The 21,690-nt window shown below is 45.3% G+C and overlaps 1 protein-coding gene and 1 pseudogene across 9 annotated transcripts in view; both read left to right on the top strand.

The window, feature by feature from the left end:
- Window positions 1-16,962, top strand: part of LOC108490031 — a 27,298-nt pseudogene extending 10,336 nt beyond the window's left edge.
- Window positions 16,354-21,690, top strand: part of Accs (1-aminocyclopropane-1-carboxylate synthase homolog (inactive)) — a 22,157-nt gene continuing 16,820 nt past the window's right edge. For 6 of the 9 annotated variants that reach the window (XR_001872083.2, XR_001872082.2, XR_001872084.2 and 3 more), the window contains exons 1-3: window positions 16,359-16,435; window positions 18,265-18,555; window positions 20,999-21,058. Coding sequence is in view for 5 of the 9 variants with exons in the window: in XM_017794851.2 (XP_017650340.1) it covers window positions 18,334-18,555; window positions 20,999-21,058 (282 nt within the window). In the remaining 4 variants the exon portion in view is untranslated. Of the gene's footprint in view, window positions 16,436-18,264; window positions 20,026-20,998; window positions 21,059-21,457; window positions 21,534-21,690 lie in introns of those variants that run through there. The other 3 variants (XM_008855043.3, XM_029557138.1, XM_017794850.2) reach the window with 3 other exon arrangements.

Below are 21,690 nucleotides of genomic sequence, written 5' to 3'. Positions count from 1 at the left end.
CTGGGAAGAGCAGCTGGATACTCAGGTGAGGGTCCAATGACCCTGTTTACCCCTCCTCCTTCAGTTAAAGAATACGATAGTCAAGTCAACAAGTTCAATTGTGATGATTTTTGTTAGCGACATAGTTGAAGTCATGACGATGATAGTAGTTCGACTCAGAAGAAAGTAATGTGTAGAGGGTGATGGAGGCAGGCAGATCACTGGAGCTCACTGGTCAGCCAGCCTAGTCAAATTGATGAGTTCCAGGTTCAGTGAGATCTTGTATCAAAAAAAAAAAAAAAAGATGGAAAGTGATCCAAGAAGACACCCAACTTTAACTTCTGGCCTCCATAACTATATGCATGCATGCATGCACACACATGCATACACATGCACACACATGCTAAGGAGAGGATACATTCTCATAACCAAACTAAATTCTTACATAATGTTCCTGTGAGCTAAGGCCATTTGAAGTTTCCTCTTGTTTTATTTACTAGGTAGATATCTTGAAATGCAGCCCTGGGATGTTTTCACTACCCTAAGATATTTTATTACTCTGTAATATCTTGAAGCTCTGTGATGCTTTCCAGCTAAGCATGTCTCACTACTGTTAAAAATGTTAAACTAAGAAAATGGGAAAGTCACCAAATTGTCTAATAAGACACCTGGTTCAGTTATTCTGACAAAAGTCTATATCAAATGTGACAAATATCTAAACTTCTGCCTATGATGTCTGTTTTTGTAAACTTCAATGACCATTTGACTAACTCCTAGCTCAATTATTCTGGCCTACCTATAGATCAAAAGGTGGCAGATGTCCTGACCAGTGCCTATGATATCTACTTTGTAAGCTATGATGACTGGGTGAAGTCAGAAATTTTCTTGAGATAACGTGGCACATCATGAAAAGATCCATAGAGCCCATATGGCAACCATTAATGATGCAAAAAGTCCTATATAACCTCACTAGTACATTGCTCTGGGTCCAGAAATCTTGAAGCCTTTGTTGCTAGTTCTGGGGGCCACATGTATGTGAAAATAAACAAGCTTTCCAATTCTCCCCTGTGTGATATGCTTGATATCTTAGCTGTTGGAAGAATTTTTCCATGACAAAGGTAAAACCACATGAAAGGTCAGGGTAGAGACTTCTTTTTCTTTCTGAGACAGCATCTTGCTATGTAGCTCAGCCTGGTCTCAAACTCTTAATTATCTTGCCTCCGCTTCCTGAGTGCTGAGATTACAAGTGTGCTCCACCATGCCCAGCTTTAACTTTTTGGGGGATAGCATTTTCTCTTGAGATAGGATTTCAGCAAAGCAAGACATAGGACATTCTGGAGAGATGGCTTAACAGTTAAGAGCACTGACTTTTCTCACAAAGTACCCAGATTTAGTTCCAGCACCCATATGGTAGCTAACAACTATCTGTAACTCCAGTTCCAGGGGATCTGACAGATGCCTTCTCCTGGACTTCGTGGGTATTGTGCTTATATACATTCAGGTAAAACACTCATACACATAAAAAATAAAAATAAAGTCTTTATGGGGCAGGAGAGATGGCTCAGTGGTTAAGAACACTGGCTGCTCTTACAGAAGCCCTGGATTTGGTTTCTAGCACCCATATAGTGGCTAATAACCATCCATGACTCCAGTTCTAGGGGATCAGATGCCCTCTTCTGACCTCTGTGGTCATTGCATGAATGTGGTGCATTTACATTCATGCAAGCAAAACACTCATATACATAAAATTAAAATAAATAAAATTTAAAGACATAGGTATACCTATAGGGAATAGATTAACCAAAGGTAGGACCAGTAACAAATAAGTACATTCTAGAAATAATGGGCTGCCCATGTCTGAAGAGCTATCTGCTGAAAAGGAGGCTATGGACTAGGTGTAGCAGAGCCACAGTCAGGCTGAGGGTCCTGGACTTCTCTCAGCAGACAGTTGAGAACTGTTCCATCTAGGGTTTTCAGAGATGCCTTGTGCTGACATCCTGGCTTAGCTAGGACAACTGTTTCCTGAACTTGTACACCTTAGACTGAGCTGTCTAGGAAGAACCTTGCCTACTTTCCCCTTTCCACTTGTAGACTACAAATCTCTGTCCTTCCCTAACCTTGATTTTTTTCAGTTTCTTCTCCAGTTTGCCTGACCCTGACAGGACCCATGCCATTTGGGGCACTAGTAAGGTAACCTTCCATCACCCATCTTCGGGTCTAGAAGGAAGGGGAGCTAGGAACAGCTAGCACCACATGTTCCTTCTCCAACTTCTCTTACTCCAGGACTTTGGCACCTGTGGTTTCCACTTTTGTGTCCTCTACACTCACTACAAAGAGGTGGTCTCTGCCGTGAGCTCCTTCAGCTACCTCCACAGTGTCTCTGGCATTGTCCAGTACAAGCTGTGGCGACTGCTCCAGGACAAAGGTACTGAGTAATACCTCTGGACAGCATTTTGGTTGGACTTCATGGCTGTGGGGAATTCCTGAATTTTCTTGGGTCTCTAACATACTCACAATACACTGAGAATGTGAGGTTTGGAGGAGGGCAGGGTGTACCTCACATAGTGGGTATGACCTGAAGATGCATGGGCTGTTGTAAACATAGGCTGGGTTTTAATTTTGAAGGTCTAGTAGCTTTTACTATGCTTAGAAATGGGCTAGTGAATCATATCCTGAGACTTTAAGGTAGGGCACTTCAGAGATCAGTCTTTCTTTTTCCTTTTCTTTTCTTTTCTTTTTTTTTCTTCTTTGAAATAGGGTCTGATTATACAGCCCCAGTTGGCTGTACCTCACTACATAGATCAGGCTGGCCTCAAATTCAGCAATCTATCTGCCTCTGCCTCGTGGGTGCTGAGATAAAAGGTATGTGCCACAACACCCAACAGAGGTCAATGTGTGTCTATGTTCCCTTCTCCCCCATGACCTATTTTCCTCAGGAAAAGATTATCTGACTCCTCAAATACAAACTAATACAATTTTTCATTTGGGTAATTTGGCAGGGCTAGATCTATGACCCTAGATGCTAGCCTGAGAGGAGATGTTCCCTTTTAATGCTATGGCTCAAACACAGGAAAGGCTCCCTTCCTTTAATTTCCTGTAACAGATGCCAGACTGGAAGGTTTAAACTAATAGCCAGAATACAATGAGACAAACTACAGGATATAATGTAACAAACTAATATCATTAGGAGAGGTTTAGAAGAAAACAGTTTGCTTTCAATTTTGGGCAGGGAAGGAAATGGAAAGAAGAAATCTAACTGGCTGTTTCCCTCCATGGTGTTAGGGTCTTTGATATTTTGCAGAAACCAGACCCTAGCCCCTTGAACACTGTTCTCACGTTGGCTGTACCTGAGAACTACCTAGACGTATCATTTGGCACCAGGGCATCTATAATTGCCTCAGCTAGTTCTTTCTGCTGCCAGTTCTCAGAGAAATGTGGCTAAAAGCATCTTAGAGCATCTCAAGCTTCCCCCAAGTCCACGTGTGAGGCTCAAGGGCAGAGGGAAAGGAAGTTTTCAGTACTGATTATCTTGCTCAATTGACCACAGTGGCATCAGGCCTCTGTAAGGGGTGCTTTGACTTCTAGTGCTTGAGTATTGTCTATTCAAAGGGAATATTCTAATGGACCATTAAGATACCTAATGACCCTTCCAGAGTCCTAGATGCAAGGTGGATGTGTGGGGTTTGAGTACCATCAGTTCAAATAAAACAGTCAGTCTTGGATGGAAATAGCTCACATGAAGCCCAGCTAAGGCACATTTGGAAAGGAACCCTCTGGCAGATGTCTGCTGTAAGATCTGTGATGTTCTCTTCCTCCACTCACCCAGAATGGATTGACAAGATACACTAGCCACAGGCGGCTCCAGAAGGCTCACAAGTATGTCACCAAGAAGCTGGAGAAGATGGGAGTACCCTTTCTCAACCAAGGCTCTGACCTCTGTGTCTGGGTCAACATGAAAGGGTCTTATGCTGAGCTCTGCTCCTGTATCTTCAATAGTACCTGGACCCATGCACATTTGTGTTGGGGACTCCTGCTTTGTAAAGTAGCAGTCTCTTCATGTCCGGAAAGCCCACGGGCTCAGATTCAAATGCAGAGACTCCTTTTTCAGCAGGATGCTTTCCTGGCATCTTCCTGACTCGTCTTTTGAAGTAGCCGTCACAGAAACATGGCCTCTGGCTCTGGAAAGCTCTGGAAACTGCCAGCCTTTCCTGTGTGATTTTTCAGGCAGTCTGGCAGCCTGGCAGGAGCTTACTTCCACATGTAAATGGGGCATCCTAAAAGTACCTATCAGCTAAGGTTTTTACTACCACCCCCATGGTATAAGTGTCCTGGTTTTTCCTCAATAGTTGAAGCTGGAGCTGAAGCTGGATTACTAAGACTTGGAGCCGAGCTGAGTCAGGAGAATAAAGAGCTGTAACATGGACTAAGCTGAATCCTGTGTCTTACTGCCTACGATCCAGTCTTCCCGGGGGGCGCTAATCCTTCCGTCATTGACTCACGGAACCCTAGCTTTAGCCGCCCTGCACCTCTCCTCGTGACCCGGCAGCTGACGGGTCCCGAATTCAGAGAAAGAGTGCACGGGTGAAATTAGGGCAGAACTCGGCCGGGGCAGCCTCGGTAGCAGAAGCCTCAGCAGCACGGAGAGCCAGGGACCCGCCAGCAGCGCAGAGATCCGGGACCCAAACGACAGACACTGCGCCGCACTCCCAGGTGCATGCAGGAGACCTGCACCACGTCGCACCCAGCGGTGCAAGGGAGACCAGCGCCACGCCCAGCAGCTGGCGCTCCGCGGAACCCCACACCCCCAATACATTTGAAGAAGAGCTGACCCTCCACCACTGTTTTCTGGACAAGCTGATGTTATCTAATGGCAAATTCTACATGTGTAAGAAGCCTGGTTGATTCTGCCTCAGTTTTGCAGAAAATTGCATCCAACTAGAAGTGGGTGAGTGGCATTCAATCTTGGCATCACCTAAAGAGCTCTTGGTGCCTTTAGTAGCCTCTAGCTTCAGCCCTTCTTTTTCCATGATTAATTATGATCGTTTTTAAAAATATTTTTATTATTTTTATTTTATGCGTATGAGTATATTGCCTGCATGTATGTAAGTGCACCCGTATTGTGCAATGCCACAGAGGTTAGAAGAGGACTTCGGATTCCCCTGAAACTGGAGTTAAGGATGGTTCGTAGCTGCCATGTGGGTGCTGGGAATCGAACCCAGGTCCTCTGCAAGAGAAGTCAGTACTCTTAACCACTGAGTCATCTCTCCAGCCACTCGTTTGTTTTTTAAAAAAAAAAACATTTCATTACTTTTTAATTTCATATGTATGAGTGCATTGCCTGCATGTATGTATGTGCACCAGTGTCATGCAAAACCCACGAAGTCAAAAGAGGGAGTTGGAGCCCCTGGAACTGGAGTCATGAACTGTTATTAGCTGCCATGTGGGTGCTAAGAACTGAACTCAGGTCCTCTGTAAGAGCAGCCAGTGCTCTTAACCATGGAGCCATCTCTCCAGTCCCTAATTATGATCCTTTGTACACAGGAAGTGATCCATTCCTATCTATCCATCCATTCCATCTTCTGGGTACCATACTGGTTGGGGCCTGCCATTGAGTAGGGCTTTGGGACCAGAAGCTACTCAGGTAGTTTTCTGCCCTCGTGGTGCTGGAGTCTAGGAGTGAGATTGGCTATCATGGCAGCTCCCCTATGTTACACTACATAGTCCACATTCTCCTCTGATTTTATGAAGAACACCACATTTATTTGAACAGACACTGTGCTAGCTGCTGAAAATATAGGAGTGAGCCATTTCTTATCTTTTAAAAATATTTAAAAAATATTTTATTTATTATTTTTATTTTATGTGTATGAGTGTATTGCGTGGATGTATGTGAGTGCACCTGTGTCATGCATTGCCATGGAGGTCAGAAGAGGGCTTTGGATTCCCCTGGAACTGGAGTTAAGGATGGTTCATAGCTATCATGTGGGTGCTGGGAATCGAACCCTGGTCCTCTGCAAGAGCAGTCTTAAGGTGCTCTTAACCTCTGAGCCATCTCTCTAGCCCCAAAAGATTTTTTTTAATGTGTTTTGCCTGCATGCATGCAAGTGCATCCGTGTCATGCAATGCCTGTGGAGATCAGAAGAGGGTGTCAGATCCCCGAAACTAGAATTACAGAAAGTTATTAGCCACCATGTGGGTCCTCTGCAAGAGCAACCAGTGCTCTTAACCACTGAGCCATCTCTCTAGACCAGAACCATTTATTCTCACAAAAGTTTATGGAGCAGAAATATCTTTTAGTCTAGTGTGGAAAATAGACGAAGTGAAGCTGGACATTGTAATGGACACCTGCCATTCTGATACATGGGAGGATGTCATAGTAGGATTGAAGAGTTCAAGGTCAGTCTGGGATACATAGCAAGCACAAAGCTAACCTGGGCCATGTAGTGAGACCCTGTATCAAAACACCAGTAGCTGGGCATGGTTGCATGTGCCTTTAGTCCTAGAACCTGGGAGGCAAGGTAACTGGATCTCTGCCTGGTTTACATAGTGAATTACAGTCCAACTGGGGCTATAGGGAGACTCTATCTTGAAAGAAAGAAAAAGAAAGAGAGAGAGCCAGAGAAAGAAAAAGAGAGAGAAAGAGAAAGAGAGAAAGAGAAAGAAAAGAGAAAAAGAAAGAGAAAGAAAAAGAGAAAGAAAAAAATAAAATAAAAAACCCAAACACCACAGTAAACAAATAAGCAAACAAACCTAGTGAAGGTCAAGAGGAAAATAAACCTGAGGACAGAATTTGACATGAGACACTGACATTTCTGGTAGGGTGATTATTTCACTGTGAAGTTCAAATAAACCAGCAGAGATTTCATAGGTTGACTTAGAGATGTGTCCTAAAGAAGGTCAGCTGATGCTCAGCCTCCATACACAAGAGGCTCTGATGGCTTCCTGTGACCTGGGTCTATCTGAGCCCCTCCCTTTCTGTCCCCCTTTGAACACTGTAGCCATGGACCAGTTCTGTAAGGTGCTCAGGGAGCAGAAGGAAGACTAGATAAAGAAGTGGTTGGAGGATGCCATGAAGATGTAGACCATCAGCCTTCCAATCAGTGGCTCCAACCAGGGCTGTTACACTCAAGAACCACCCCCCCCATACCAGCCTCTGGACCAAAAGGCTGGGACCTTTAACTGGTCCTGTGGTTGAACAGTGACTTCTTAGGGAATGGTCCTGTCTGACACTCATCAACTTTTCTGAGCTGAATGTTTGCCACTTTTAGGAGATTTACATCATTTTAGTCTTTGCTAGCTGTCAGGAATGCAAAATGATGTTTTTATTGTGATTGGAGTAGGAGGACCTAGAGATCCTGGAGGGGTAAAAGGGGGTCTCTGGTTCCTTTTTAGATGTCTTTAGTTTTTATATTCAATATTTAATAAATTTCATTCTCTGTTCTCTTTAATTCCAGGCCTGCTTTACTTCTGATTCATGTTCTTCCTTTTTGGAGGGAGATGATTTTCTGTCCTAAGTTCTGGGGGGCAGGTTATATATAAAGAAATATACATGTGTCTGGGAGGGACCTTGGGAGATAACCCAGTGGGTAAGAGTGCTTGCTCTGAAAGCATGAGGGCTTGAGTTCAAATCTCTAGCACTCATGTAAAAACATAGGCATCCTTGTATGTGTTTAGAATTCTAATGTTGGTGGGTATAGGCAGGTGGGTCACAACATCTCACTGGCCAGCTATCCCAGCTGAAATGACCAGCTCCTTGTTTAGTGAGACTGTCTCAAGGCAGTAAAATGGAAAACCTTAGAGACTCAGTTCTGCTTTGGTTTCTGGATGTTCCCCTGTGGGCTTATGCACCAGCATACTCACATGCATGCAATGTACAACATGCACAAATGTACATGCACACATGTAATACTGTCTGGGGCAGGCCAGTAAAGAAGGAAAGAAGTAATTCCTAGCTGAAAGAGCACTTTTTAAAAAATGTTAATTTTATTATGTGTATGAGTATATTGCCTGCATGTATGTAAGTGTACCCATGTCCTGCAATGCCCATGGAGGTCAGAAGAGGCGTTGGATCCACTGGAACTGGAATTAAGGATGGTTGTTAACTTGAATGTGGGTGCAGGGAACTGAACCCAAGTCCTCTGCAAGAGCAGTGAGTGCTTTTAACTGCTGAGCCATCTCTCCAGCCCCCAAAGAGGACTTTTAAAGATCACATCTACCTTTCACACAAGCTGCTACAGGACAAGGTGGGACATACTGTGGACATTCCTGCATACAAAAACCAATAGTTCTTTGCAGTTGCAGCTTTCTGAAAGACCTGAAGATGAATCTTGGTGTCTTAGTTTGTTCAGGCTGCTATAACAAAGCACCAGAAAGTGGGTAGCTTACAAAGAATGAAAGTCTGTAGGCTGGTAAGGGAGAATATCAATTGATGGTCCAACCCCAGCTTTAAGGCCTAATAACCACATAAATGACTGGCACAGCAAACAACATTGGTGCGGTAGTGGCACTTTTATCTGCGGGGTAATCAACATCTACCTAATTAAGATTTAAAGCCCACTCAATGGGAGGAAACTCATGTGTGGTACTGTAAACCTAGCCAAATACACATAACTGGAGAAGTCATAGATCATATAGAAAACCCCAAGACTGTCACATCCCTAGACAAATGTAACTTCTTATTATGTGAAGAATATGGATCCTTACATTTACAGACAAGTATCCCAGTTGCCACCCTTCGAAGAAGCTTCTTTTTCAACAGATTGTATTACAGAGTACCACAATTGGTCATACACAGGGGTTGTCTGTGAATTGCCCAAGCCTAAGTGGCACATCTAGGATGCAACTTCTACACCTAAGGCTCAAGGAACATAAAACAAGGGATAAAGAGAACACTACTGCATCTTTCAATTCTCATCAATGAAGCTCCTCATGCAGCAGAGGCCCATGAACACAAAAGGTCAAGAATAAGAGTGTACAGAGTGTGGGTCCTTGGACAGGACTCCTATATTAAAATCTACCCACCTAGTGCTCAGGGACCATTGCAGAAGAAGGGGTGGGAAAATTGTAAGAGCCAGGGAGGAGGTGAGGATCATATGCCAATAGAGCCCCTAAAACCCTTCTCATATGAACCTACAGCAATAGTATCAGCATATACAAGACCTATGCAAACTCAAGCAGATAAAAACCCATATTCTTCACATAATTGTGGAAATGGACAGCAGGTCCCAACTTTGGTCGAAGAATTATTTGCAATTGATTACTACTGGGTAAGAAAGAGCTGATCTTCATAAAAGGAGTAACTCTAGATAGGCTGACTAGACCTCAGCAGATGAACTTGCATTGAAAGACATCTGGAGACACTAACTTGACATGATAGGCCTTAACACAAATGACAGAATGTATGAATTCTGGTGGGGGGGCATGGGTGGGTGCCAATGAGGAACGGGGTATAAAGTTAAGATGTTCTGTATGAAATACACAAGAATTCAATAAAATTACAATTTAAAAATCTGTTCCTCACAGTTCCAGGGGCTGTAAAATCCAAGATTTGGTGCCTAATGAAGTCCCTCTTCCTCCTATGACTTCACACAGCAGGAGGGCCGAGAAGCCTCTCTTTGCCTTCATGACCCAGTCATTTCCCAAGGGTTCAACCTGCAATTACCATCATCTTAGGGTTAATGATGAGAACCAATGAATTGTGGGGTGGAGGGCACAAACCCCAGTTCCTAACACCCGGGGTCTTCCATTCCCATCTCTAATGCTTTGAGGGGTTCAAACTGCACCCACATCTGAATTTCTCTGTCAAGCCCTTGTATACCCAAGCACTGAGGCTGTGAAGTGGCAGAATGGAGACCATGGTCCATTTTCAGAGAATGAAAAAGCTTCTAGTCCAGCTGATAGCTTTGGTTAGTCATGTGGCTTTCTGGTCATCCTCTCTCCACTGGGTACAGGTTTGTTCTATCTCTGTCTCTCTATAGTCCAGGCTGGCTTTGACTCATGATTCTACTGCTGAAGCCTCCCCAGTGCTAGAATTATGATCATATGCCACCAGGAACTGCTGCTGCTTCCTCCTCCTCCCTCCTCCTCTTTTTTTTTTTTTTTTTAAAAAAAACGTGTCTATCAATAAAAGGAAGTGTATTTATTACATTTCTCATTAGTGTGACAAAATACTGACAAAGGCAACTTAGAGTATATTTTGGCTCACAGTTTGAGGGTACAATCAATCATGGTGGGGGAAACGTGGCATTGAGAGTGGAGGGAGCATGAGGAGGCTGGTCATATGCCATCCTTAGTGAGGAAGCAGAGATGGATACTGGTGTTCAGCTTGCTTTCTCCTTTTTCCTTTTTTATTCAGTGCAGGACCCCAGCCCATGGGATACAGCCACCCCATTCAGCATGGGTCATTTCTCATAAGTTAAACCTTTCTGGAAACATCCTTATAGACACTCCCACAGGTGTGTCTCCTAGGTAATTCCAAATTCATTCAAGTTGACAATTGAAACTAACCCTCACATGAAGCATGCCAACAAATTCAGATTCCTTAAGTTTTTTTTTGTTTTTGTTTTTTTTGTTTTTTTTGGTCTTTTCTGAGACAGGGTCTCCCTATAGCTCCAACTGGCCTGGAACTCACTATGTAGACCAGGTTTGAACTCACAGAGATCTGCCTGCCTCTGCCTCCCAAGTGCTGGGATTAAAGGTGAGTGCCACCACACTCGGCTATTTTTTTTTCTTTTTTCACACTAGATAAGGTTCCTTATGGGCCAGTGAGATGGCTCAGTAGGTAAAGTTACCTGCTACCATGCCTGATTACCTGAGATCAATCCCCATGACCACATGGTAGAAGAAAACTGACTCTCACAATTTGTCTTCTTACTACCACACGTGTGCCACGACATGCACAAAATAAATAGTAAATTAAAAAATGTTTTTAAAGTTCCAGACATTTTACTTTCTCACCAACATTTGTTTGGTGTTTCTCATCAACAGTAACATTAGTTACTGTTTTCATTGCTATCACAAAATACCTAACAGAAGCTATTTGAGAGTGGAAAGGTTGGACCTGGTGGTACATGCTTTCAGTCCCACCTCTTGGGAGGCAAAAGGGGGAGGATCACTGCAAGTTTGAGGCTAGCCTGAACTACCTAGAAAATTCCAGACCAGCCAGGGCTGCATAGAAAGATAGTAAGGCTCTGTCTCAAAAGACTTAAAGGATGGGGGAGGGTGTGCTTATTTTGGTTCATGGTTTTTGATGGTTAATCTTGGTTGTTGACTGTATCTGGAACCAACTAAGAGACAAGTCTTGATTAGCCTAATTACAGTGGGAAGACCCACCCTAAATGTGGACAGCACCTTCTAGTGGTGGCTCAGCTATAAGGAAGTCAGAGGGAACACTTTTCTTTTTTGCCTGCTTGCCTTCCGTAGAGTTCATCCACCCTGCTTGTGAATTCATCTATGCTCTTGCTGCCTCTGATCCTGCTGTTGCTGCCTCTATCCTTTGCTGACATCAGAGTCAAACTTTTTCAGCCTTCCAGGGTGGAGTAAAGACCCGTGGCTCTCCAGGAGTTCTCTGGACTTTCAGCACCAGATTGAGAGATCTGAGGCATTCAACTTCAGTAACTTAGCAAGTACTGGTTCCCAGCCTTTCCAATGTGAGGCAGCCATTGTTGGACTGCCCAGACCCTATTGTGTAAACCAATCTAGTGACCCCTTTTTAATATATAATCATTCTATTGGTTCTTCTAGAGAACCCTGACTAATACACAGTTTAGCTTGAGGGGATAAAATCCATCATGGTGGGGAGCAGCTTGGCTCATGGCAGCTTGCTCAAATCTCAATCAATCAGGAAGCAGAGACGGAACAGGAAATGGGGCTGCGCTATTATCTCAAAGCCTATTCCCTAGTGACCCACTTTCTCTACTAGGCCCCACCTCCCAAAGCTTCCACAACATCCCAGTCAACCAGTTGAGGATTAAGTGTTCAGACACTTGACCTGGGGGCGGGGGGGCCATTTTACTTCAAACTGAACAATGTTCTTAATCTTTTAAATTGATGTCCTTCTGCTTTTAGTTTGCATTCCTCTGGCTAGTGATGCTGACCATCTTTTCATGTTTATTGGCCACGTGTGTGTGTGCACATGTGTGATGTGTTTACCCCAAAAATGTAGGTTTACTGAGTTACAGGAGTTCTTTTTTATGTTCTAGAAACCTGGCCTTTGCAAGATATGTTTATTGGGATTTTATTTCCCTATCTAGTACTTTTTATTTTATGAATAGTGAAAGTTTTGAAATTTGGATTTTCAACTTATTTTTTTTGAGGGGGGGGTCTTTTTTGAGACAGGGTCTCCCTGTAGCCCTAGCTCTCCTGGAACTCACTATGTAGACCAGGCTGGCCTTGAACTCACAGAGATCCACCTGCCTCTGCCTCCAGAGTGCTGGGATTAAAGGCGTGCACCACCATGCCCGGCTTGCTTTTCAACTTTTTAAAAAATTTGTTTTTATTAAATTTTGTTGTATTTCATACAGAATATCTCAAACAATCTGAATCATCTTTATAGCCCCCTACTGGTGGGTACTCAGAGCACAATTTGGGAAGTTCCCTAAGGGGAGGCCCGATTTTGGGACTCCAAGGTGGTCTGCCAAGTTCTCAGCCCCTATGCCAGAGGGAGGCTGGGTTAGGCACTCTCAGGCAATCTGTGGAGATCCAAGCCCCTACACCGATGGAGGCCAAAACAGGCCCTCTCAGGCTGTCTGCTAAGGTCTCAGCCTTACCCTACCATAGGGCAGGGGCCCTGGGAGGGGTCTACCGGCATCCCAGTTAGGGGGTTGGGTAAGGCATGATTTGGGGAAGCTCACCACCATGTGGAGGCCAGATCCAGGTGCTCTCAGGCAGCCTGTGGAGTTCTCAGCCCCTGTACCAGAGGGAGGCCAGGTCAGCCATTCTCAGCCAGTCAGCTGAGATCTCAGTGCCTACATCAATGGAGGTCAGAACAGGCCCTCTCAGGCTGTCTGCTAAGGTCTCTGAGACTAGTACTTTAACCTCTATGTTCTTCCCTACAGCTTTCAGATTTCTGTTTTTTTTTTGTTTGTTTGTTTGTTTTTTTTTGAGACAGGGTCTAGTTGTAGCCCCAGCTGGTCTGGAACTCACTATGTATACAAGGCTGGCCTCAATCTTAGCTTTTCAACTTTTTTTGCATATTTTGTATCTAGTCTAAGATTTTGTGGTCACTTGTGGCTTTTCTTATTCTGGAAGTTTAATAGATATAGCTTTTATGTTCAGGCCTATAATCCATTTTCAGTAAGTTTTATATCTGGTGTAAGGTAACATGATTTGAAAAAAAATCCTTTCCTTATGGAATGACATTGATAATCTCCAAAATCACTTGACCATGTGTGTGTAAGTTTGTGTCTGGATCACTTCTGCTCCATTGATCTGTAAGCCTTTTGGTATGCAATGTCATGTTATAGTTACTGTGGCTTCTGGGTAACTTTTGTAATCAGGCTATGGAAAATTAGAAGTCTACCACTACCAGCTTTATCTTCTCCAAACTATTTTGGTTTTTCTAGGCCCTTTGGATGTTCATATTAGCTTCACAAGTGTTGCAATTTCTACAAAATCTTATATTTTCCAGGGGACTGTACTAATCACTAGATCAAATACTAAAAAATTAGCACTTTCCTGTGAGCATTTACTAGCTCTCCATTTATTAGTTATTTACATTCTTTGTTTTATGTGCAAGAGGCAAAGTGTCTCTGTGAACCCATAGCTCACCAATTCCAGCTAGTTAAGCCAGCTAGCTTGCATGAGGGATCCCTTGTCTCTGCCTCCCCGGTGCTATTAAGAGCAGCCAGACATCCAGCTGAGTGGTGAGTTTTCTGTGGGTTCTGGGGATCCAAACTGCAGTCCTCACACTTGTGCAATAAGTTCTTTATCAAATGCTAAGCCATCTCCCCAGGTGTCCCCATCAAATGTTCCTTCTAGCTCTCTAGCATCCAATTATCACTTCCTAAGAGCACAGGGTGTATATGTATTTGTTGGGCTTCCAAGTGGAACTAATGTCAAACTTTGTGGGGGTGGGGTTAATTATCCTTGTATTCAGAGTACCCAAGGATTAATTGATTCTTTCTCCTTTTTCTGTCCCTCTCCCTTCCTCCCGTCCCTCTCCCTTCCTCCTTTGCTTTCTCCTTTTTTTTCCCTTCTCTTTTTTACAAGGTCTCACTATGTAATCTCATAATCCTCCTGCCTCAGCCTCCTGAATGCTAAGATTACAGGTGTATGCCACCACACCCTGCTTTCCTTTTTTTAAAAAATATTTTTTTTATTTATGTGTATGAGTGTATTGCCTGCATGTATGTGAGTGCACCCATATCAAACAATGCCTCGGAGGTCAGAAGAGGGCATCAGGTTCCCTTGGAACTGGAGTTAAGGACTGTTAGTAGCTGCCATGTGGATGCTGGGACTCCAACCTGGGTCCTCTGCAAGAGGAGTCAGTGCTCTTAACCACTAAGCCATCTCTCCAGCCCCCTTCTTTTTTTAAAATAGTGGCCACGTTTTGCCACTATTCCAATCAACCACATAGGGTTTACTCAAGGTATCCTAGCACTTTGCCTATATCTGGCACCAGAACAGGCATTTGCTAAGACTCTTCTCTGAATTAAACAGAATGGTGAATCTCAAATGCAGAGAAGTTACTTCCCTATCAAAGGGAAGAAAACTCTGAGAATCAAACACTCCCTAGATGTGCAGTGTTAGTTAGCAGGAAAGCCAAGGTGAAGGCAAGAGGGTGAAGGGAGTTGGGAGAATTATCCCAGCCAGATGGGTACAGAGGATCCTGCTTATTTCCTTCCTTATTCAAGTCTCCAAGAAATGAATAGTGCCACCTGCTGACTGGGCTCTCTGCACTCAGTGGAATATGTAGGGGTTGGAGGCCAGGTTCAATAAATGATGCATAAAATGTTGGGTCTCCAGCAGGTCCAAAATAATGGATTATTGAGCCAAAATTGACTAAAACAGCTACAGGAGAGTTCTCTTCCCTGCTGTGAGTGGACTCTGTCAGAAATAAAGACTTGCATGTTTGTGCTGTTCTGCAGTGTCGACATTTATTGAATGACAATAAAATCAAAAGCCGAATCAATTTCATCAAGCACTACTGTTTTTACTTGGCAGCCACCGCCATCAGCAGGCCGTCGGCAGTTCCGGTTCTTTCATTCCAATCTTAAGCACTGCTATTAACTCCAACCACACATTAACAGGTTTGAATATGTGTTATGTATATGCATATGTATATATTACAGGCAGAGATTGTGGAGTTCAAAGTGGCCCTGCTGAAGGCAAGAGCCAGAGAGCTGAGACAGATGCAAAGAGACTTTAAAGAATCCAGTGGCAGAGTGGTTCCAAGTGGGTCCAGGTGGACAGCCATTCAAGTGGGCAGTGCCTGGCAGGGGATTGTGTGGAGTTCAACTGGGCAGTGTCAAACAAAGTCCTGTGGACAGAGTTAGAAGTTTGTCTCCTTCAGATCCCTGACACATGCACCAGAAGTTCTGATGATGACTGGGTGCTGCTGTACCCCAGGATTAGGTGACCCTCCTATATGATCCTGGTGAGGGAATTACATCATGCATTGGTCTCTCATGCTTTATAAATCCACAAGCCTGGGTTTTCCAATATGGTCTTGACAGCTGTGTCCATGTGTTCCTGATTTAATCTGAGTTTACAGGTGCTAGTATTTTATTTTCATAAATAGATTAACAGTCTTGGCCTCATGGTTTGTCCTGATCACCCATCTACACTCAAAATAGCACAACCTGAAAACTCTATTTTGTACTGGGGATCAAACCCCGAATCCTTTTCCCTTTGTCGGCTCACTTCTCTAGAAAACTATGAGGTATAAGTTGGAATTCAAAGCCCTCCTCTTTTGAGAGCTATTTATTCCCTGGGTATATGAAATATACGTATCGATAAATTCCCTTTTTTGTAATTTTTTTAAACTAAGAATTTGGGGGTGCTGAAGAGAAACCGGTACAAACGGATGGAGGGGCACTGACACGTGCTGCGATGCTCAAAAGGAGTTTAAGGAGGTGCCTACCTTAACTTGGAAAGGCAGTTTTGTGGCCACAGCATTTGCTAAGACCAACGGTGACCAAAGTGCTAGTGAGCTTTGGGAGGACTGTGGTGTCGGGTGCTCACGCCAGTGAAAGCAGAGATGGGACTGAGACAGTCTGTGTTTGTTCTTGGCCAAGAGCTCAACCGCTTGGTGTCTTCCGCTCCTCCCCTTCCTTCTCCGGGTTGGCCATGAGTGTCAGGCGGGTGGGGAGACTGACCCAGCAGTGTGTCCACGTGTGTGCCCTGCAGGGCCAGGCTCCTCCCCAGCGTCTTCTGCCTGGGTCGCCAGGGGGCGGGTTGCGTCTCCCGGAAGACAGGCCAAGGCAGACCTGGATCGCACACCCAGCCCCGGCCCAAAGTAGGTGGATGCCCGGCTCTGCACCGTGGAAAGCTGGTTGGAGTGCCCTGTGAGCTTGGCGGGTCCCTACCCTAGGTCTCCAAGTCCTTAGCGCAGATCACACCTGCTCGGCCTGGAGAACCCAGCCGGTCCTGCAGACCTCCCTGTCCCGGCTCCTCCCCGCGCCGCGGCGAGGGGCTGGGGACCGCGAGACCCCATCGGCCTGCTCCGGGCGTGGATGCTGGGTGCCCGTCCTGCGTCCCTGCCCCGCTCGGAGCCGGGGACTGGCCGCCTTTGGGGCCCAGGCGGTGCCGCGGGCCCAGGCGGTGCCGCCCACCCAGGCATTGGCGCTCGGCGCTGCTCTTCCTGTGACCTGGGCTGTGGGAGGAGAACCTGGTGTGCGCCCCGAGAAAGCTGTGCCAAGTTGGGGAGCCCCTCAGAAGAGCTGGCAAAGCAGAATTAAATTGAGGAAGTGGGGTGGGAGTTTCCACACTGCTGGCGGGAAGACCAGCGATTACTTGCATCAAGTGATAGAGGCTGTCCCTTAAAACAGGAAAATTCCAGAGCATTTATGATAGACTATATCTATATTTATATCTATTTATATTAGGGTTGGCCACCAGCCAGGATTTGGTTTGAGTGCTTTGTCGACCTTAGGCCCTCACTGGTGGGTCCTGTGACGTGATTACTGGCGCCACCAGTCGCAGATGAGGCGTGGATGAGGAACTGCTTACCTAAATGAAGGCTCCTACTTCTGCAGGCAGAAAGACCCTGAGGCTCGTTCCTCCTTAGCAGTGAAGATGGAGACCCTAGAGGCTCTGCTTGCAGGCACCTGCACTTGTGACCCCTATTCTCCCCTCCCCTTAGTGCCCACCATCTGTTTCAGTCCTCCAACCTTGTCCCGTCCATCACACCACAAGTATTATGGCAGTGATCAGCTTGGGAAACAGCCTGGCTTTTTGAAATCGAGGTCATCAGGGGTGGGGAAGAATGTTGGTGACCTCCGAGTCTGCAGAATGAAAAGCTGCAGAAATGGAGCAGGTTAAAGCTGCAGTGGGTTAAAGCTATTTAAATGTCTAAGCATGTCTTGATACTCACAGGCTTCACAGATGGATTAAACTAGTCAGGGACACAAGGGATAAATGAGCCCAGACTTGCAGGGAGGAGCAGATGTGTGGAGACCAGCTTAGTTCTAGTTACTGGGGAGGCTGAGGTAGCAGGGTTACTTGAGTTCAAGAGTTCAAGGCTAGCCTGGCCAATATAGTGAGATCCCCCCCTAACCCTTAACAAAAAGGTTGGGGAGGGCTGGGGAGACAGTTCAGTCAAGTGCTTGCACTATGTTTGATCCCCAGAATCCATATTTTAAAAAATGATGTGGGGACACACCCTTGTAATCTGAAAGTTGGAGAAAGGCAAGTCCCTAGGGCTTAGGGCAGCCAGCCTAGCCTGGCCTGACCCCCAGCCCCAGGGCCTAGTGAGAGACCCTGTCTCATATAACAAGGTGGAACCGATGGTGGCTCCGCTGCTGAAGCACTTGCCACTTAAGCCTGATGACCAGTGTTTGAACCCCAGAACCCACATAAATGTGGAAGGAGCAAAATGACTCCACAGAATTGTCGTCTGACCTCCATGCACGCACCATCACACATCATATACACACAATAATAATAAATAAAAATTTAAAAGTAAACAAGGTGGGACAGTAAACACATGAGGTCCTCTGACACACACACCCCTGCACACACATGTGTGCTCCCCCACATGAACACATGCACATTATACATATAGACACACAACATAGAAAGGTTGGTGGAAGCCCTTAAACAGGCCCGTGTTTTGTCTTTTAACAGTTGTTCACCCTTCCTCAGAGGGAATCCACAGCACCTACCACCTGCCCAGGCTCAACCTTCATTCAGGACATGGACAGTGGCTCTGGTGAAGGCCCACAAAGAGAAGGCCTCAGAAAGCCAGACCCGAAGTTGCCCAAGCTGTATGGAGTGGGGGATCCTACTGCTGCATTCTTCTCTGATAGCTCCTGCCTGTCCTCTAGAGGAAGAGTCATCAAGTGGTTCTGGGACTCAGCTGAGGAGGGCTACAGGACCTACCACATGGACGAATATGAGGAGGACAGGAACCCTGGTGTGAGTGAAGCTCCTCCCTCAGGACCCCAGGGCAGGCATCTACCCTGACCTACAGGGCAGCACCCAGCTTGTGCCTGTCAGGCTGGAGTTATGATCCTCTGGTTCCAGGAGGGATTCTCATATAACTCATAAAGGTCCCAGTTTACTGGCCCATTTATAGTTAAGGAGACTCAGATTTGTGAGGGAAGAATTCAAGAAACATAGAATGCTCACCCCTGCCCAACTATTCAACTTTGTGGTTGTTTTAATAAAGTTGACTATCTAATCCAAGGCCTTGCACATGTTAGATAAGTGCTTTACCACTGAGCCCATCTCCAACCTCAGCTGTTTCATGTTGGAGCTGGGGTAGATTCAGGTCACAACTCTTTCTTATTGTTGATCTGATTTCTTAACCTCTTTCAAGTTTAGTTAATTTCTGAGATTGGATAATAATGTCTGCTCTGTAGAAGAGTCCATGTCATATGAGAGCAGGGGTGTGCAGTTATTGACGGTGCTTGTCATATAGTACACCTGATAAATAGTAACTGCTATGATTATTAATCTGTCTCAATTATCATAAGCTATTATGAGTAATACTTTGTAGGTCAGAGAGCTTCACAATAATCCTGTAATCTATTTGTTGAGCATCTACTAGTATTGCATCAGTGGGCAAAAGTGAAACTCTGCCCTATGTATTTATAGTTTAGTTGAGACATACAGTGAACAAAGGTATGTATACTATCTACTGGTAAATACTGCAGAGAAATTGAAGACAGGGTGAAGTAGAGAAGGCATGATGGGGTGGGGGTGCTGCTATTTAATATAAGGATGTTATGGAAGGTATTTTAATAAGGTTACATTTGTAGAGACTTGAAACAAGTGAGAGATTATATTATTTATTCATTGCTGAAATAAATCACCCCAAATCTCAGCAACTTAGGTAACAAACATTTCCTAATCGCTGGGGTTCAGGACTCCTGGTGAGTGTCTTGGGATCAGGGGCTTCTATGACAACACCCCAAAGCTGTGGTCTCATCTGAAAGCTTGACTGGATGGGAGGACATGGACAGGTGAGAGGCTCCATCTCCAAGCTCACTTATGTGGTTCCTGGTGGACTTTAGTTCTTCCTCACATGGGCTTTTCCCCAGAACTGCCTCAGACATGGCACTTGGCTCCCTCCAGGGCAGATGACCCAAGAAAGAATGAGAGATCATGAGAACCCATGATGGAAACTACATGCTTTTATAACCTGAGCTTAAAAGTGGCATCCCATCACTTCTGCATATTCTGTTCATCAGAAGCAAGTTGGTAGATATGGTTTCCATATAAGATATGAGAATGTCAAGGAGCCATGGTCGAGGCTGCCCTCCACCAGGACTGAGGCATGAAGCAGCCGGAACAGTGAGCACAAAACAGATCCAAGCTGGATCTGTGCTGGAACAGACCAAGGAACAACAAAGGAATCACTGGGGCTTCAGTAAAACCAGGCTGGTATGTGATGGGGTCAGAAAGGCCATTGATATTGTAAGGCCTCGTGGGATCTAGAGAACCTTTTTCTTTTGTGTGTAGACAAAGTAGAATAGGAGGGATTCAAGGAAGGAGCAGTACGATGTAATTTCAGCTTTTTAGACAACTTGGACTGCCGTGTGCAGACCAGATGACAGATGAGGGAGTGGGCAAGAGAGGAGGTGGGATGCTATTGTGATCTGGACAAGAAATGCTGGTGGCTTAGACCAGGGTCTCAGCAATGGAGCATGAAAAGTGGTGGGCTGAGTGGTGTGATGGTAGAACTGTTAAATTTGTAGATGGCTGTGGGTAGAGGATCTGCCACTTGGTTTCCCAGGGTGGTGAGCATTGCTTTTTATTTGTCTAAATCTCAGCTTGTTCAAGTTCAAGTGCTTTTTATTTCCCCGTCCTTCACTCCCTACCACGAGACAGGGGTCAGGAGTCAGTGCTGATCATGAGAACTGAGGCCTTATGGGGTGGCGATCAGATGTGCCCTGTTACCTGAGTCTCCTAGGGAATCATTTATATTGAAATGGGGGCTCCTTAGAACTTCTCTACCCTTGTTTCTGTTCCTGGTCCAATTTACAGTGTTCTTTCATTCTATAAATGTTTCTAGATTCCTGCCAAGCCCCTTAAGCACTAGTATCTTGGGTATGAATCTACCTTCAGAGAGCTTTCCATGGGGCCAGGAATTAAGTGATTTTCTAAAGAAGAGACAGAAAGCTGTGGGACCCTGAGGAAGCAGAGCCCTTCCAGGTGGGGCTTGTGGGAAGGTAGCAATTAGAGTGTTGGAAGTGGAAGATGGGATTTAGGAGCTGGGTGAGGGCCCAGCTTGAGCAAGGACAAGGAAGAGTGGTGGAAGGGTAATGCAGAGGTGCCCGTTTTGCTGTCTGGGCGTCTCAGGCCTACTGTTGACACTCCTCTGCCATACTCAACCTGCTCTTCTCCTTGTCTGCAGGGCATCATTAACCTGGGCACCAGTGAAAACAAGCTCTGCTTTGACCTGCTGTCCAGGAGGGTGAGTACTGGGCACCCTGGGCAGCATCACCAGCTCTAGGGCTTCTTGGACCCTCCCATCCCCCCAGAGCCTGCTGCATGCCTCAGAGGCCCTGGCCTTCGAACTTCAAGATTTTCCTTTTTTTTTCTTCCCCTCCCTTTCTCTCCACCCCCCTCTCTCTCTCCCTTCTTCCCTCTTCTTCTTTCCTTCCTTTTTTCCCATTTGCTTTTGGTTTTGTTGTTGGGCTTTTTTGTTTTTGTTTTTTTGAGATAGCATCTCACTCTATAGCAAGGCTGATCTGAAACTCACTGTGTAGCCCAGGTTAACATCCAACTAGTTAACTCTGCACGACCCTTTCACCACTCTTCCTTGTCTTTGCTCAAGTGAGTGATCCTCCTGCCTCACTCTCCTGAGTTCTAGGATTACAGGTGTTTACCACCATGCCTGCCTGGTTAATGTGGTGCTAGGATGGATCCAAGGACTTTGTGCATGCTGGGTAAGCACTCCCCAAAGAGCTATATTCCTAGTCCTTAACTTTTTTTTTGGTCTTTTTTGAGACAGGTCTCCCTATACCCCAGCTAACCTAGAATTCACTATGTAGACCAGGCTTGCCTTGATCTCACAGTGATCCACCTTGCCTCTGTGTCCTGAGT

Source organism: Nannospalax galili, unplaced genomic scaffold, assembly GCF_000622305.1.
Source record: "Nannospalax galili isolate Female #2095 unplaced genomic scaffold, S.galili_v1.0 scaffold1287, whole genome shotgun sequence".
Lineage (NCBI taxonomy): Eukaryota > Metazoa > Chordata > Mammalia > Rodentia > Spalacidae > Nannospalax > Nannospalax galili.
The sequence above is the reverse complement of the archived record's forward strand: the minus strand, read 5'-3'. Positions and strand labels throughout refer to the sequence as shown.